The sequence below is a fragment of the Mastomys coucha genome, unplaced genomic scaffold (assembly GCF_008632895.1).
Source record: "Mastomys coucha isolate ucsf_1 unplaced genomic scaffold, UCSF_Mcou_1 pScaffold15, whole genome shotgun sequence".
Classification (NCBI taxonomy): Eukaryota; Metazoa; Chordata; class Mammalia; order Rodentia; family Muridae; genus Mastomys; species Mastomys coucha.
In genome coordinates this window covers 76859737-76875460 of record NW_022196897.1, presented here as the reverse complement: position 1 = coordinate 76875460, position 15724 = coordinate 76859737, and the positions used below count along the sequence as shown (strand labels likewise).

Sequence of the window (15724 nt, the reverse complement as noted above, 5' to 3'; positions counted from 1 at the left end):
AAAAAAAAAAAAAAAAAAAAAAAAAGCTATTGACGTGACCTTACAGCTTGTTCTCCGACCTCCCTCTGTTTATGTTATGGTGAACCTTTTCCTGTACAATATGCCCTCCTTATTCACACACAAATCACTGTCGTACAAAAGAAAAGATATAAAGTCATTTAGGACTGGCAAGATGGTTCAGTGGGTAAAGGGGCCTGAGGACTTTTTGTTGTCCCCTTAGAACACACCTAAAGGTGAGAGAACTGGCTTGAGCTGTCCTCTGACTGTCAAGTTTGCACGTGGCAGGTCTGCCCATCAACACATAGACACAGGAATCCATTTTTAAAAATTAAAATCACTTTTATTGTACATACTATGTTTACTGTAACTTTATCATAGTTAATCACGCACTGTTCAGCGCAATGACGGTACCTGAATCTAGCTGGTACACAACTGTGCCTTGCTCTTCTCCCACAATCTCTGGAATCTTTTCGTTCCCTGTAGGTTGGTAAAAGTATTCTGGTTGAAGTGGAACCCACTCTGAAAGAAGGTATTTTCAAAAAGTACAGAGTAAGGAATGATATACAGGACATAATAAAAATTAACATAAAATTATAATTACTCAAATGATTAATGTTGTCAATCCAGCCTACTTCTCATTCCCGGTTTCTAGCCTGCTTATGAATTCAGTGTCATGCTTCCATCCATGATGACTATGGACAGACACTGAGCAGGCAGCATGTCAAAGGGCAGTATGTGTCTAGCAAGCACAGGATCCTGGGCTTGACCCCAGCCCTTGATACATCTACAGTAAAATCATGAATTTGTTTAAAAGTATGTGTGTGTGTTTGTATGTGTTTGTGTATGTGTCTGTATGTTTGTATCTGTGTGTTTGTATGTTTATATGTGGGTGTGTTTCTGTGTTTGTATGTGTATGTGTTTGTATGTGTGTGTGTGTACAGGAGCTCTGAGGGTAGCTTTCGTGAGTTTATTCTCATCTGTATGTTGAACGCAGTGTCGCTTTGTTTTTTCCCTTGGACTATGTATTCAAAGCTGGACCTCAGACTTGTAAGCAATTCTGCCTCCATCTCCTAGCAGTGCTGGGATTACAGATGGATGCCGTCCATCACATGGAGCTCTTTACATTGATTCTGGAGTTCAAATTCAGCCTGTCAGGCTTGTATGCTAGCCACCCCAACCTCAATATAAATTTTAAATAGAACATTTAAAATATGCCAGAAAGGTTAATAAGTGATTGACCTTGGGTTTCCTTGAAGTAAAGGAAAAGTGGTCAGATATAAGCTATTTAATTTTTTTAAAAAAAGATTTATTTATTTTACGTATGTGAGTACACTGTAGCTGCCTTCAGACACACCAGAAGAGGGAATTTGATCCCATTACAGATGGTTGTGAGCTACTATGTGGTTGCTGGGAATTGAACTCAGGACCTCTGGAAGAGCAGCCAGTGCTCTTAACCACTGAGCCATCTCTCCAGCCCATTTTTCGTATTTTAATTTATGTGTATGTACGTGTGTGGGGGTGAGTGTGTGAGTGTGTGCAGGTGCCTGTGGAGGGCAGAAGACCCCCAGGAGCTGGGGTTATAGGTAGCTGTGAGCCATCTGATGTGAGTGCTTAGACCTGAACTTGGATCCTCTGGAAGAGAAGCAAGAGCTTCTCTTGACACAACTTGACACAAGCTAAAATCATCTAAGAAGGAACCTTGATTGAGAAAATGCCTCTAAAAGAGTGGGCTGTGGGAAAGTCCGTGGGGGCATTTTCTTAATTGGTGGTTGATGGGGAAAGGCCCAGCCCACGGTGGGCGGTGCCATCCCTGGTGGTGGCCTTGGGTTCTATAAGAAAGCAGGCTGAGCAAGCCATGAGGAGCAAGCCAGTAAGCAGCACCCCTTCATGGCCTCTGCATCAGCTCTTGCTTCCAGGTTCCTGTTGTGTTTTGAGTTCCTGTTCTGACTTCCATTGATGATGAACAGTGATGTGGAAATGTAAACCAAATAAACCCTTTCCTCCCCAAGTTGCTTTTGGTCATGGTGTTTCATCACAGCACTAGAAACCCTAACTAAGACAAGGTCTTAACAACTAAACCATCTTTCCAGCCCCCAGAAACACAGTACATCTTGTGTTTCAGAGAAAATAAAGCCTTTTTTATCAGCAATAAATTTAAGAGTCAGTACATTTGTCTTTTCAGCTCATTTTGTTTTAGCTCTCTACATAGCTCTGGATGTCCTGGAACTCGCTATGTAGACCAGGTTGGCCTTGAGCTCACAAAGACCTGCCTGGCTCTGTCTCCTTGTGCAACTGGTATACAATCTTCTGCATCATTTTTTTTTTTTCCAGACAGAATCTCACTCTGTACCTCTGGCTAGTGAACAAAGGCCTGAGTTCAGAGAAACCTGATCTTGAAAAACAAAACCAAGAACAAACAAAAGAAGACTGTCTACCAAGAGCTCATATATAGGACCAATTATATCACAAAAGAAATCCCACAGGCTGAAACTGGAGCTCAGTGACAGAACCCTAGTGAGCAAAGACCTGGAAAACAGACCTAAGCATTTCTCCATTTGGCCTCTGAGAAGCTATCTCCCCATCCCTAAATGCAGAAGCATTCTAGTTCATGCTTTAGTGGTCAGCAGATGCAGACCCTGTCTTGTCTTCTTCTTTTTTTTTTAAGATTTACTTATTTATTTTATGTATATGAGTACACTGTAGCTGTACAGATGGTTGTGAGCCTTCATGTGGTTGTTGGGAACTGAATTTAGGACCTCTGCTAGCTCTGGTGGGCCCCCTGCTCACTCTGGTCAACTCTGCTCGCTCAGTCTCTGCTTGCTCCAACCCAAAGATTTATCTATCTATCTATCTATCTATCTATCTATCTATCTATCTATCTATCTATCTATCTATTTATTTATTTATTTTGGTTTTTCAAAACAGGGTTTCTCTGAGTAGCCTGGCTGTCCTGGAACTCACTCTGTAGACCAGGCTGGCCTCGAACTCAGAAATCCGCCTGTCTCTGCCTCCCAAGTACTGGGATTAAAGGCGTGCGCCACCACTGCCCGGCCCAAAGATTTATTTATTGTTATAAATAAGTACACAGTAGCTGTCTTTAGATGCACCAGAAGAAGGCGTCAGATCTCATTACAGGTGGTTGTGAGACAGCATGTGGTTGCTGGGATTTGAACTCAGTGCTCTTACCCGTTGAGCCATATCGCCAGCCCGTCCTGTCTTCTATGTAGGCGTGAAAGACTAAATTCTACAAATTTTTACTGTGCAAACATGAGGACTTGAGTCTGATTCCCTGTGTTTAGATGTAGGCTATTTAATTTTTTATATTTTAATTTATGTGTGTGTCTAAATAGCTGGGAAATACAGCCCTGGGAGGTGAACAGAGATGGATCTCTAAAGAGCCAAACTTGCCTAATTTGGGATTATGTAATTATTAATTTAAAAGTCAAGGCAGACGGCTCCTGAGAAATGATGTCTGAGGCATGGCTTCCACATGCGCATAGCACATGTGCGCATGTACTTGTGTACACACACATGACTCTAAACCCTACAGCCTTGTAATAAAGTAAGATAAAACAGCAAGAACACACACACACACACACACACACACATGAACTATTACCAATGTGATGAATGTCTTCCTTGATGACCTCACATTCTATTGGCCATCTTGGAGCCTGCAGTGGCCCTCTGCTAGAGAAACATGAGAAGAGTTCTCGGGGTTCTCGAAGACGTGGGTTTATTTCATCCTGCTCATCAAAAAGAAGCTGTCTGCTCCTAAGAAGTGGTGAGCTCAGCAGAAGTGAGTCTGCAGGGAGGAAGAGCAAACACATGAGCAGCCTTCTCTTTAACTGTGAAGGATTTTGCTGTCCTCTTATAATGATCATCACTTTCAACACCATGCTAAAACATTAGCAATCTGGGTGTAGGAGTATACAGGTTTAATATCAGCTCTTAGGAGGCAGAGGCAGACAGATTTCTGTGAGTTCAAGGCCAGCATGGTCTACATGGAGATTTCCAGGCTAAGTAAGAACACCAATAAAAAGGTTAAAAAAAAATAGATTGTTTAAGATTACAAATAAAAATTATAAACTACTAAGTCAAAATTCTACATAATCTAGATTTTTGTTTTTGTTTTGTTTTGGTTTTTGGTTTTCTCAAAACAGGGTTTCTCAGTATAGCTTTGGCTGTCCTGAAACTCACTTTGTAGACCAGGCCTGCCTTTACCTCCTGAGTGATGGAATTAAAGGCATGTGCCACTACTATCCAGCTATATATAAATTTATAAAATTCAAGTTAATAGGTCCAAGATCTTGCAACAGTGAGGACTTTCAATTCTCCTATCAACATTATGGGGGAAAGGACAAAAACCTTCAGTAACTGTAGTAAAGCACTCTCCAGAAATGCTGGGCATGGAGGCATAAGCTCGTGAACATAATTTTTGAGAATGGCCCTCAGTGTTGTCCTCCAGCCTACATAGACACACACACACACACACACACACACACACTGCAGATAAACAGAAAGAAACAGAGAGAGAGAGAGAGAGAGAGAGAGAGAGACAGAGAGAGAGAGAGAGACAGAGACAGAGACAGAGACAGAGAGAGACAGAGAGAGAGGAAGAAAGGAAAGAAAAGAAGATGATAAAAAAAGTTCTCAAGTGCTGGGGAGAGGCTCGGCTGGCAAACTATTTGCTGTGCAAGGATGAAGGTATGAATTCTGAAGCCAGACCCACATAAAAATGCATAAGGGTGCAGGTCTGTAACCCTAGGGGTGAGTTAGAAATAGGGGACCCCTGAAGCTCACTGGCCAGGCAGCGTGGCCAAATCAGTGAACTCCAAGTTCAGGAAGAGAGACCTTGGGAGGCGGAGGCAGGCGGATTTCTGAGTTCGAGGCCAGCCTGGTCTACAGAGTGAGTTCCAGGACAGCCAGGGCTACACAGAGAAACCCTGTCTCAAAAAAACAAAAAAATAAAAAATAAAATAATAATAAGGTTGAAAGGTATTTCATACAACAACCAAAGACATACAGTATTGACATCGGGCCTTTAAATGTGTACATACACACCCGAAAACACATATATGAGCATACACCAAGCAAACTCACACATTAAAAACAAAACTTATTGTGCAGCAATTGACAGATTGAATTTCAGAGTCCTGCCATACTTATCTGAAGCTTGATACCTCTGTTTACAGCGTCTATCTGAGCGTGCCCAGTTGAAGATAAACAGGTCGGCCCTAGGAAGAAAGCAGGGAGCACCATTTGCTTATTTTTTGTTCCACTGTCTCCCATCTCTTTGTCCTTTTCATCCCCACACCGGATTCCTGAATTTCTATATAGGTGTTTACCCAGTAGTTAATGGCTGAGACAATAACCATTCGAAAAGATGGCAAAAGTGAATTTAAAAGAAAGCCAGAGGCTGGAGGGATGGCTCAGGATTAAGACTCCTCGCTGCTCTTGAAGTGGACTGGGGTTCAGTTTCCAGGACCAGTCAGAAGGGGAGCTCACAGCCTCCTATAATGCCAGCTCTAGGGATCCTCAGGCCTTGTCTCCAGGGCACTCATGTGCACATGACCAGACAACACACACACATATACATAACTTAAAAATAATAAAAATAAAATATTATTGGACGTAATTGGGGAAGCCTTTGGGAGGCCGAGTCAGGCTGATCTCTATGAATATAGAGGCCAGCCTGGTCTATATAGTGAATTTCAGGCCAACCAGAGCTACATAGTGAAAAGCTACCTTTAAAAAATGTATCATTCATTTATATAATATATATATACATATGTATATACACACACACACACATATATATATATATATATGTATACATATATGCACATATACAGCCCTTGGATTTGTTACCTGCATTCTTACAAAAAGTAACTTTTGATCTCACTAAAGAAACTTTTCTTTTCTTTTTTTAGATTTATTTATTTATTATATGTAAGTACATTGTAGCTGTCTTCAGACACTCCAGAAGAGGGAATCAGATCTTGTTAAGGATGGTTGTGAGCCACCACGTGGTTGCTGGGATTTGAACTTAGGACCTTTGGAAGAGCTGTCAATGCTGAGCTATCTCTCCAGCCCAAAACTTTTCTTTATAGTAAATGGAAACCACCATAGGAACCCACTGGACACAATGCAGAGATGAACTGTGGGGGCCCATCTCCAAAGGATACATCTATATCCCAGTTCCTGCATTTTCAACTCAGGGAACATTGCTGAAGAGAGAGAATGGAAAGTTTGTGAGAGCCAACATACTGGAATGCCTGCTGCCCAACAGTCTCTTGTAGAAGTGGCTACATAAACATGAGCCCTGAACAATGTCAAAATCAACAGATATGCTACCTTGTATAAATGTAACTTTTAGTTGTCTGAAGTAATTGTCATCTCAGAGGCTGACTGCCTCCATCTGCTAGCCTAGGTCTACTCCTGGAAGCTTCTAGACTCTGTATAACCCTATGTAGGCCTAGAATGTTTTCAGCCTCTGAAACTTATAGCTGAATAAACTCACCCTTTCTAGTTCTTTTTGAATTCTAGCTAGCTGATTCAACTCAGTTGTTTTGGCTTAAACTCCTCTCCAAGATAACTGAGTTAATCTGGCTTCTGTCCCTCAGACTCTCCTGAATTGCTCTGCTTGGCCTCATACTAACTTTGGCAATGTGTTCTAATCTTCTGGCTCCTTCTCATCTCTGGTTCATACTGTCTTCAACTGTGTCTAGTTTGTTCTTTCTTCAACCTGTCTCTGTAAACCTCTCCTGGTAAAACTGCCTCTTTCTTCTGTACTGCCCCTTAAATAGCTTCCCTTTCTTCTCTCTTCTTGTGAAAGTTGGGCATATCCTATTCTGTCAAATCTTTCTCTGAGTCATCCCTTTGTCTGCCCCTCAATTAGACACTTTCAAACATGGCTGCTTCCTTCTACAAACTAACTTTACCTTCATTGTTTGGGATTAAAGATGTGTGCTAAGGCTAAGCCACACCACAACTAGAAACAGTTTCTTTTTTTAAGTATATAACACAATATCGAGGTTCACAGTGTGATCAAATATCCTGCAACAAACTCGGAAGGGGGAAATGTCATGGGGTCCCACCCCTAGACAAAGAATTACAGGCAGCTGAGGCAGAGAGGGCAGATGATCCTCTCCTAGGAAAAAGCCCCCTAATTGATTGTCTAATGCAGAGGGTTGTCCCTGGAACCATATACACTAAAATAGACAAAAAGACTCAGCATGCTGTCTTTTTACTTATGTATACATAGATATATGTAAATATAACCGCAGTAATCAAAGAAAAAAGGCTATTAATTTGAGGGTGAGGGAAACATGGAGAAGATGGAGGAAGGAGATGTGGGAGGGGCTGGAGAAGAGAAAAGGAAGGGCTAAAGTGATATAGCTATATTCTAAGTAAAATTGTATAACATTGCTTTTGTAATTTTTGTCTCCCTCTGCTCTTAAGCAAAGCATCTTGACCAAGTTGGTGGCTTGGCTTCTCGAACATTATGTCACGTTCTCTGAGGTTCCGGGTGGGGGTAGGTGGCAGGAGGAGGGGCCACTGGCTATTACTCACATAGAAGCATCTCTTTTTCCAAGCTGTCCGAGATGAAGTCATCTCTTTCCCCAAAAGAGCCGTTCAACACGTACCGAGGGCTGTTCCTCCAAGCACGTTGGTGAGTGGCTGAGTTTGGTAGGCTGCTTTTCTGAGCTAAGAATAAGTGGTTTAGGTCAAGTTGCTTGTCCGTTGGTTCAGGATCTCTGGTGCTGAGGTCAGTATTAAAATCCTGACCACTCAAACCGTTACTTTTATTACCATTGTCCACTACGGGCTTTTTTATAATAATACGTCCCATTTTTAAAAGATCTCTCAACATTCCAATGTATGCAGAGGGAGAATAATTATTCTCATTTGACCAGAGAAGAAAGAGAGTTAAGGTTAAGACCATCATGTAATGGAATAAAGGGCTTGGAAGCCAGAAAACCAGTGTCTCTAAGAGGTAGGAGAGCCAAATCCAAGTGAAGGCAGGTACCAGAGTGGAAGCAAAGTACTGTGGCGAAAGTTTTTTTAAATTTAAAATACAGGTCTCACTATGTAGCTTTGACTCTCCTGGAACTCACTATGTAGACCAGGCCCTCAAACTCAAAGAGATCCAAATGCTGGGATTAAAGGTGTGTGCTACTACACACCCTGCTTCCAAAGCCTTTTGTCCTAAGGATACTTATTGGGTCTGACAAACTGAAGTTCTCTCTTCAACAAATTAGTAATAAAGTAGAAACGGCTAATAAGAATATGGAGCGAGGTTGCCAGAATTACAGTCAATATTCAGCTGGCCATTGTGGCTAGATGGAAGGTAGCTGGATGGTGAGGTTGAAGTCAGTTAAACTATACAGAAAGACTTTGCCTTCAAACACTAAGATTTGTAGATCTAGTTCAGTGGTAGAACACCCACAAAATGTGAGCAAGGCCCAGGCTTGTACTAGAACTGCAGAAGTAAACAATCAAAATAAAGCTATATATTATGGTGAAGATTAACCTGGGTTACAAATGACTAAAGGCTCACACCTTTAGTCCCAGCACTAGGGAGGCAGAGACAGGCAGATCTCTGAGTTTGAGGCCAACCTGGTCTTCTATAAAGTGAGTTCCAGGACAGCCAAGGCTACACAGAGAAATTCTGTCTTGAAAAAATAAAAATAAATCAAACAACCCAGGGCTAAACCAAACCAAATCAAACCCAACACACAAACAAACAAGCAAACAAACAAGCCCTCAGCTGGATACTTGGGGCCGACATAGTGGAAGGAGAGAACCAACTCCTGGAAACTGTTCTCTGACCACAACATATAGATAATGGTATCTGCACATACACATCTACACACAGAGGAGAAATGTAATAAAAGTGAGTGCTTGTCTTTTTGTAGCTGAGGATGATTGTGAACTTCTGATCCTCCTGCCTCAGCCTCCAGTGCTTAGATTACAAGCACTTACTTCCACCCCTAGCTTCAAAAGCAATTACAATTTAAAAAGACAATATAAGACAAGAGTGATGGCTCAGCATGAATACTTACGGCTCTTTCCGAGGACCCACATTCAGTTCCCAGCACCCACCGGTCACTAAAATTCCAGGGAGATAATAATACACTTTTCTGGCCTCTAAAGGCACCAGGCATATACATAGTACACATATAAACATGCAAGATGTTGGCATTCCTTCTAAGCTTGGCCCAACAGTTACCTGGCTATCACCAGGTAGGCCTGGCTGTTTGGCCCCTCCTCTCTCTCTTGCTCTCTCTGTCCCCTTTCTCTCCTGGACACTCTTCTTTCCTTGACTTCTTTCTCCCTCTCTCCCTTCCCTCTTTCCCCTCTCTCTGTCTTTTTCTGCCTCTACTCCCTTCTCAACTCCCCTTCCCATGTCTCTATACTATACTATACTGGTCATATGGCTGGCACCTTAGGGGGAAGAGATGCCTCAGAGGCACCCCTCCCACCTCAACATACCTGGCTTTATAAAACATATCCTGGCTTTCTTTTTATAAACTACAACATAGGTAAACACACCAAGCTGGCTAGTTTTATGTCACCTTGACACAAGCTAAAGAGAGGAGGGAACCTTAATTAAGAAAATGCCTCTGTAGCCGGGCGGTGGTGGCGCATGCCTTTAATCCCAGCACTTGGGAGGCAGAGGCGGGTGGATTTCTGAGTTCAAGGCCAGCCTGGTCTACAGAGTGAGTTCCAGGACAGCCAGGGCTACACAGAGAAACCCTGTCTCGAAAAACCAAAAAACCAAAAAAAAAAAAACCAAGAAAATGCCTCTGTAAGATCAGCCTCTAAGTAAGCCTATAGGGTATTTTTTAAAATTAATGATTGATAGAGGTTTATTTGGCTTATACTTTCTTTCTTTCTTTTTTTTTTTTTCTAAGACAGGGTTTCTCTGTATAGCCCTGGATGTCCTGGAACTCACTCTGTAGACCAGGCTGGCCTAGAACTCAGAAATCCATCTGCCTCTGCCTCCCAAGTGCTGGGATTAAAGGCGTGTGCCACCACCGCCTGGCTGGCATACATTTTCTTATCATGGTTCATCATTAAAGAAAACCAGGACAGGAACTTGGAGACAGAAGCTGACGCAGAGGCTGTGGAGGAGTGCTGCTTACTGCCTTGCTCCCTATAGTTTGCTCAACCTCCTTTTTTATAAACCTAGGACTAACCAAATTGCTTTTTGGTCATGGTATTTCACTGAAGCAATAGAAACCCTAACAAAGCGTGTTTTTTTTTTACACATTTTTAAGGAAATATACAATGATATCTTCCTAGGCATTCTCGATTTCATCTTTTTACGTAACATGATTTTTTAAAAAAGATTTATTTTATTTATTTTATGTGTTTGAGTACACTGTAGCTGTACAGATGGCGGTGAGCCATCATGTGTGTGGCTGCTGGGAATTGAATTCAGGACTTCTGCTGGCCCTGCTGGCTCCAGCGTAATTCACTGTAGTTGTCTTCAGATGCACCAGAAGAGAGCATCAGATCTCATTACAGGTGGTTGTGAGCCACCATGTGGTTGTTGGGATCCAAACTCAGGTCCTTTGGAAGAGCAGTCAGTGCTCTTACCCGCTGAGCCATCTTGCCAGCCCAATAAATCTTTTGTTTGTTTGTTTGTTTGTTTGTTTTTTGGTTTTTTTTCCAAATAAATCTTTTTTTTTTAAAAGCATTTAACTTGTATGGTGGTCTCATAGGCTTATGTGTTAGAATGTTATGATACTTCTTGGGAAGAATTAGGAGGTATGGTCTTGTTGAAAGAGGTATATCAATGTGGATGAGCTTGAGGTTATAAAAGACATATACCAGCAGGCGGTGGTAGACAAGCCTTTAATCCCAGCACTTGGGAGACAGACACAGATGGATTTCTATGAGTCCTAGGTCAGCCTTGTCTACAAAGTGAGTTCCAGGACAGCCAGGGCTACATAGAGAAACCCTGTCTCAAAAAACAAAACAAACAAAACAAAAACAACAAAAGCCATACCCATATACATTAAAAAAAAAAACCTTAAAAATTAAATAAAACAAAGTTTTCTTAAAAGACATTAAATATTTAAATGAATGAAGAAATATATCCAGATCTTAGAATACCCACTACTGAAAATTTATCTTGGGACAGGTATGCAGTCTATGAATTTAGGACAGCTCGGGTTGTCCCAAAACTCACTATGTAGACCATGCTGAGATTAAAAGCATATACCACCGTGCCTGGCAAAAATTTATCATTTCTTATAAAATTTCACTTAACCTATAGATTTAGTCCAAGTGCAATAAATTTTGTTGTTTGCTGAGATGGAGTTCTAAACCACTGTAGAAGTCTAGCTAGCTTGAACTTGCTGTGTAGCTCAGGAGGGCCTCAATTTGCATGTGTTTTGCAAGTGTGTAGTTGTGCATACACTTGTGTGCACATGCAAGTGGAAGCATGAGGTTGATGTTGGGACCCAACCTCAATTGTTCTACCTTATGTACTGAGGTAGGAGTTCACAATTAAATGCAGAATCTGATGATGTGTCTAGTCTTGCTCGCCAGCTTGGTCTGTCTATGCCTTCCAGTGCTGGGATTACAGATGGGTCGCCAGCCTGCCCTGCACTTACAATGGTTTCTGGGGAATCCAAACTCCAGTCTTCACATTTTAATCCGTTAGCAATATCCTCACCCCACCCCCATCCCCACTTTTTGAAAGAGGAACTCATGTAGACCAGGCTGGCTTCAAACTTACTGTGTAATTGAGGATAACCATGAACTTCCATCCTCCTGAATCTGTCTCCCAAGTGCTGGTGCCATCCTGCCTTCATTTATAAGATGCTGGTGCTCAAAACAGGGATTTCAACTATGCTAGGGAAGCACTCTACCTACCGACTGAATCCATATGTGTATGTGTGTGAAAAAAAACCATATATATGCACCACCTTGACCCCCAATATTCTTTATCTATTTTTTTAAAGATTTGTTTATTTATTATATATACAGCTGGCATGTATGCCTGCAGGCCAGAAGAGGGCACCAGATCTTATTATAGTAGTTATAAGCCACCATGTGGTTGCTGGGAATTGAACTCAGGACTTGTGGAAGAGTAGACAGTACTCTTAGCCTCTGAGCCATCTCTCCAGCCCCCAGTATATTTTTTGTTTTGTTTTTTAAAGATTTATTTATTTATTATATGTAAGTACACTGTAGCTGTCTTCAACCCTACCAGAAGAGGGCATCAGATTTCATTACTTGCATGGCATACTGTATTGAACAGAAGTTCTCTATCCAGAATCAAAAGGGAAAAAAAGAAGAGAGAGAAGCAACGACTCAAGGAAAGATGAAACACTTTTGAAGAACAAGGTGATAGGAAACAACTGTCCAGAGATCAAGACTGTAACAGCTGAGCGTAATGGTGCAAGAGACTAAGACAGGATAGTGAGTTCCTTACCAGCCTGGGCTACATAGTGAGACTCATGTAAAAAGGAATCTACTTTAAAGCCATAGAGCAATTCAAAGCTGGTAATTTATTAGTGTATCAGTAGAAAAACAGGCCAATAAACTAAAGAACCTAGAAGAGACATTTGTACTTTTGCATATAATAAGTCTGTCCCTTGACAGAGGTGATTCAGTTCAGTTGGGGGTAGGAAGTACTTTTTAACTAATCACCTAGAAACAGTATTAGTCTTATCCAGTAAGTGCAACAATTCAACCCACTGATGCTGGAGAGAACGAAGAGTTACCTTTGAAATATCCATAATACTGGAGGTGATGGTGCATAAAATCCTCATAGGGATCAGGAAGAGTCTGTGGAAGAAAAGCCATTCTCAAGCAGAACATTTCATTCAGATGACATGGAATTCTTAACAAAAAGCACCAAACATGCTGCATAGGCAACAAAACAAGCAAAATTCATGCAAATATTGACTTATTCTATTTTGGGAATCATAATCTTCAACAGGTCTGGTGGTGAACACTAGTAATCCCAGCTCCAGGGAAGCAGAGGGAGGAAGAGAACAGCAAGTTCAAGGGCAACAGAGTGAGTCATGCCAACCTGGGCTACAGAGCCCATCCTTCCTCCCCAAAAGCCAACTACAAACTGAACCTCTGGCTGGACCAGCATGCCATCACAGTCAACCTTTTGACCTTGGATTGGGTTTCTGTGAAGTTCTTGGAAAGGGCGTGTACCAACCTCCTGCTTCAGCTCTGTTTCCAACGCCGGGAACATGTTACTGCTGCATAGTATGATGTAGGCGAGTTAGTAGCACCGCATCCAGCTGCAGTATCTGCCTAATTTCCAAACAGGTTGTAATCTGTGTAACAGATCACACAGAAGCTACAAATTCCCATAGGAAAAGTGAAAAGAAACCAAACCAACTACTACCGCCAATAAAGAACCCCAAATCTGCAGGTCCTGCCCTTTCACACACACAACCACTCGAGGGGAAAATTTTTGGAGAGGACAGAGGTTCCCAGCACGCACCTGAGGAGCTGGGGCGGTGTCCCCACGCCTGGTCCACTAGACTCATCAGGAGCCTCGCTGGCCCCATGCTTAGCTTACGCTGAGAACAGATGCCCAACACCAGGACGCCACAGAAAAGGGAAAGGAACCGGGTTGGGGGCACGCGCAGAGTCGCCTCAGAGCAGTTGAAAAGGAAAGGTCAAGGGTCGAAGCGAGAGCCCTGGAAACGTTCAGTTCTGAGCGCCCTGCCTCCGAGTGTGGACTGCCCAGAGACAAGCCCAAGGAAGGACAGAGCAGAAATTTCCACCGGAGCCTGCAGGGTGACACCGCTCTCTAGCTTTCCCTTCCCCCTAGTTGGTCCCCAGGCCGGGTAGACGCAGCAGGAGCTCCTCCACTACCCCTCCGCTCACTCTTTCTGCAGAGGCCAGCCCGGAGTCCTGTTCGCCCCAAAGCTCCTCGCCTTCCCACTGCCCTCCTCACTCCCTTCCTGCCTGGGATCCCCTGCTTGTCCCCTGACAGCTAGGGCATTCCTTAGCAGGCCCAGTCTCTCAGCTCACCTGCTGGAGTTTTCTGCGAGGACTCTGGGAGCCTAGCAACCGGGAGCCAGAAGCGGAAGGAGGGCAGGACCCCGCCCTCATCTGTAAGCTGCGAGCCCCGGGATGTCAGGCAACTTGTGTTTCACACTCCAACGGTTGACTCATTCAAACTTCATCTCAAACTTTACAGACTCAGTCTGGGAACTGATGAGCACAGTGCCGGAAGCCTTCATTTTTTTTTGGTTTCTGTAGTTGTAGGGAATTAACTTCGTTCGAAGGGCTGAAGCTTCTATTCTTTTGAGGGCTGGTGAGGGTTAGAGCTGTAGCAAACTACTAAGCGTTATTAAAAAAGAGAAAAGAGATACGTAGATACACTCGGAGAACACGACGACAGTCCTAGAGAGAAGGAATCAGGCTTATTCTAGTTTATCTCCTTTCTTCTCCTTTTGACAAACTCAAACTATTCTCCTCCCCTCCCCTCCCTTTTCTTGATTTGGTTTAAGATAGAAGTTATTTTAATTTTTAAATTTTAAATTTAAAAAAAATGTGTGTGTGTGTGTGTGTTCATTCGTTCGCGCGGAGGCCAGGCTTCAGATCCCCAGGGAACTATTTACCTGCAGTTGTGAGCTGTTTGAATTGTTAAGTGGGTGCTGCTCTAAAAGAGCAAGTGCTTTTAACTCCTGAACCATCTCACCAGCCGCCTCCCCTGGACTCTTCATATTATGGTTTGCATGTGCAGGATTAGCGTGCGAACATGTGTAAGTTAAACACTTTGTGGAGTCAGTTCTTTCCTTCCACCTTTGCATGAGTTTCAGGGACTAACTCAAGTGCCAGGCAAACACAAACCTGCTAGACTATCTAGCCAGCCTTTATTTTTAAAAATTGTTTTAATATATGAGCTTTTGAGTGCAGGTGTCTGCTGAGGTCAGAGGTCTCCCTAGAGGGGAATTACAAGCGACCAGATGTGGGTGCTGGAAACCAAACTTGGATGATCTGGAAGAGCTTTAAGAGCTGAGCACCACTGTTACTTTTTGAGAGTTGTTCAAGGACTTGTGTGTCTCCATCGACCAAATGGCCCTATTGTCTAAAAGTAAAGATTTTCAGGGTAAATCTCCTCAGGGCTGAAGAGATGGTAAAGTGTACTGGCTGAACTTCCTGATTTTAAATCCTAGCATCCACATGGTGGCTCACAACTACAGTCCTATGGGATCCCTCTTCTGGTGTGCAGATGTACATGCAGACAAAACATCTATATACATAAAACTTTAGGGCTGGAGAGATGGCTCAGTTAAGAGCACCAGCTGCTCTTCTGAAGGTCCCCAGTTCAAATCCCAGCAACCACATGGTGGCTTACAACCATCTGTAATGAGATCTGATGCCCTCTTCTAGGGTGTCTGAAGACAGCTACAGTGTACTTACATATAATAAATAAATCTTTAGTGTACTTACATATAGTAAATAAATCTTTAACAAAAAAAAGTGAATCGACTCATAAAAGCTGGGGTCACAATCTCACAATTAAACTGTTGAGACAGGCCAGATTCCCAGACTAGAATGTCCTCCTCCCAACTACACTATTATCAGATACTCTTTATTCTCTACCCTTCTAGCTTTACTGGAAAAAAAAAAGTCTTCTTCACTAAAAAACTACTTAGGTGGCAAATCAGTCAAACCACCCAAAAGCTGGTCCATCTGACTCCCTATGTGCTCATCTGCATAGGAC

The 15724-nt window shown here is 42.6% G+C and overlaps 1 protein-coding gene across 12 annotated transcripts in view; it reads right to left on the bottom strand.

Annotated features, from left to right (window-relative positions):
- Agbl2 (ATP/GTP binding protein like 2) overlaps positions 1-14116 on the bottom strand; it is a 40435-nt gene extending 26319 nt beyond the window's left edge. The window contains exons 1-9 of one of the 12 annotated variants that reach the window (XM_031370907.1): positions 14023-14116; positions 13487-13685; positions 13196-13316; positions 12747-12810; positions 7576-7710; positions 6141-6230; positions 5166-5237; positions 3620-3805; positions 412-477 (exon numbers count right to left, since the gene is read on the bottom strand). In XM_031370907.1, coding sequence (XP_031226767.1) covers positions 412-477; positions 3620-3805; positions 5166-5237; positions 6141-6230; positions 7576-7710; positions 12747-12810; positions 13196-13231 — 649 coding nt within the window. In that variant the 5' untranslated portion in view covers positions 13232-13316; positions 13487-13685; positions 14023-14116. Of the gene's footprint in view, positions 1-411; positions 520-3619; positions 3806-5165; positions 5238-6140; positions 6231-7575; positions 7711-12746; positions 12829-13195; positions 13317-13486; positions 13984-14022 lie in introns of those variants that run through there. The other 11 variants (XM_031370908.1, XM_031370905.1, XM_031370903.1 and 8 more) reach the window with 11 other exon arrangements.
- Positions 14117-15724: the final 1608 nt, after the last annotated feature.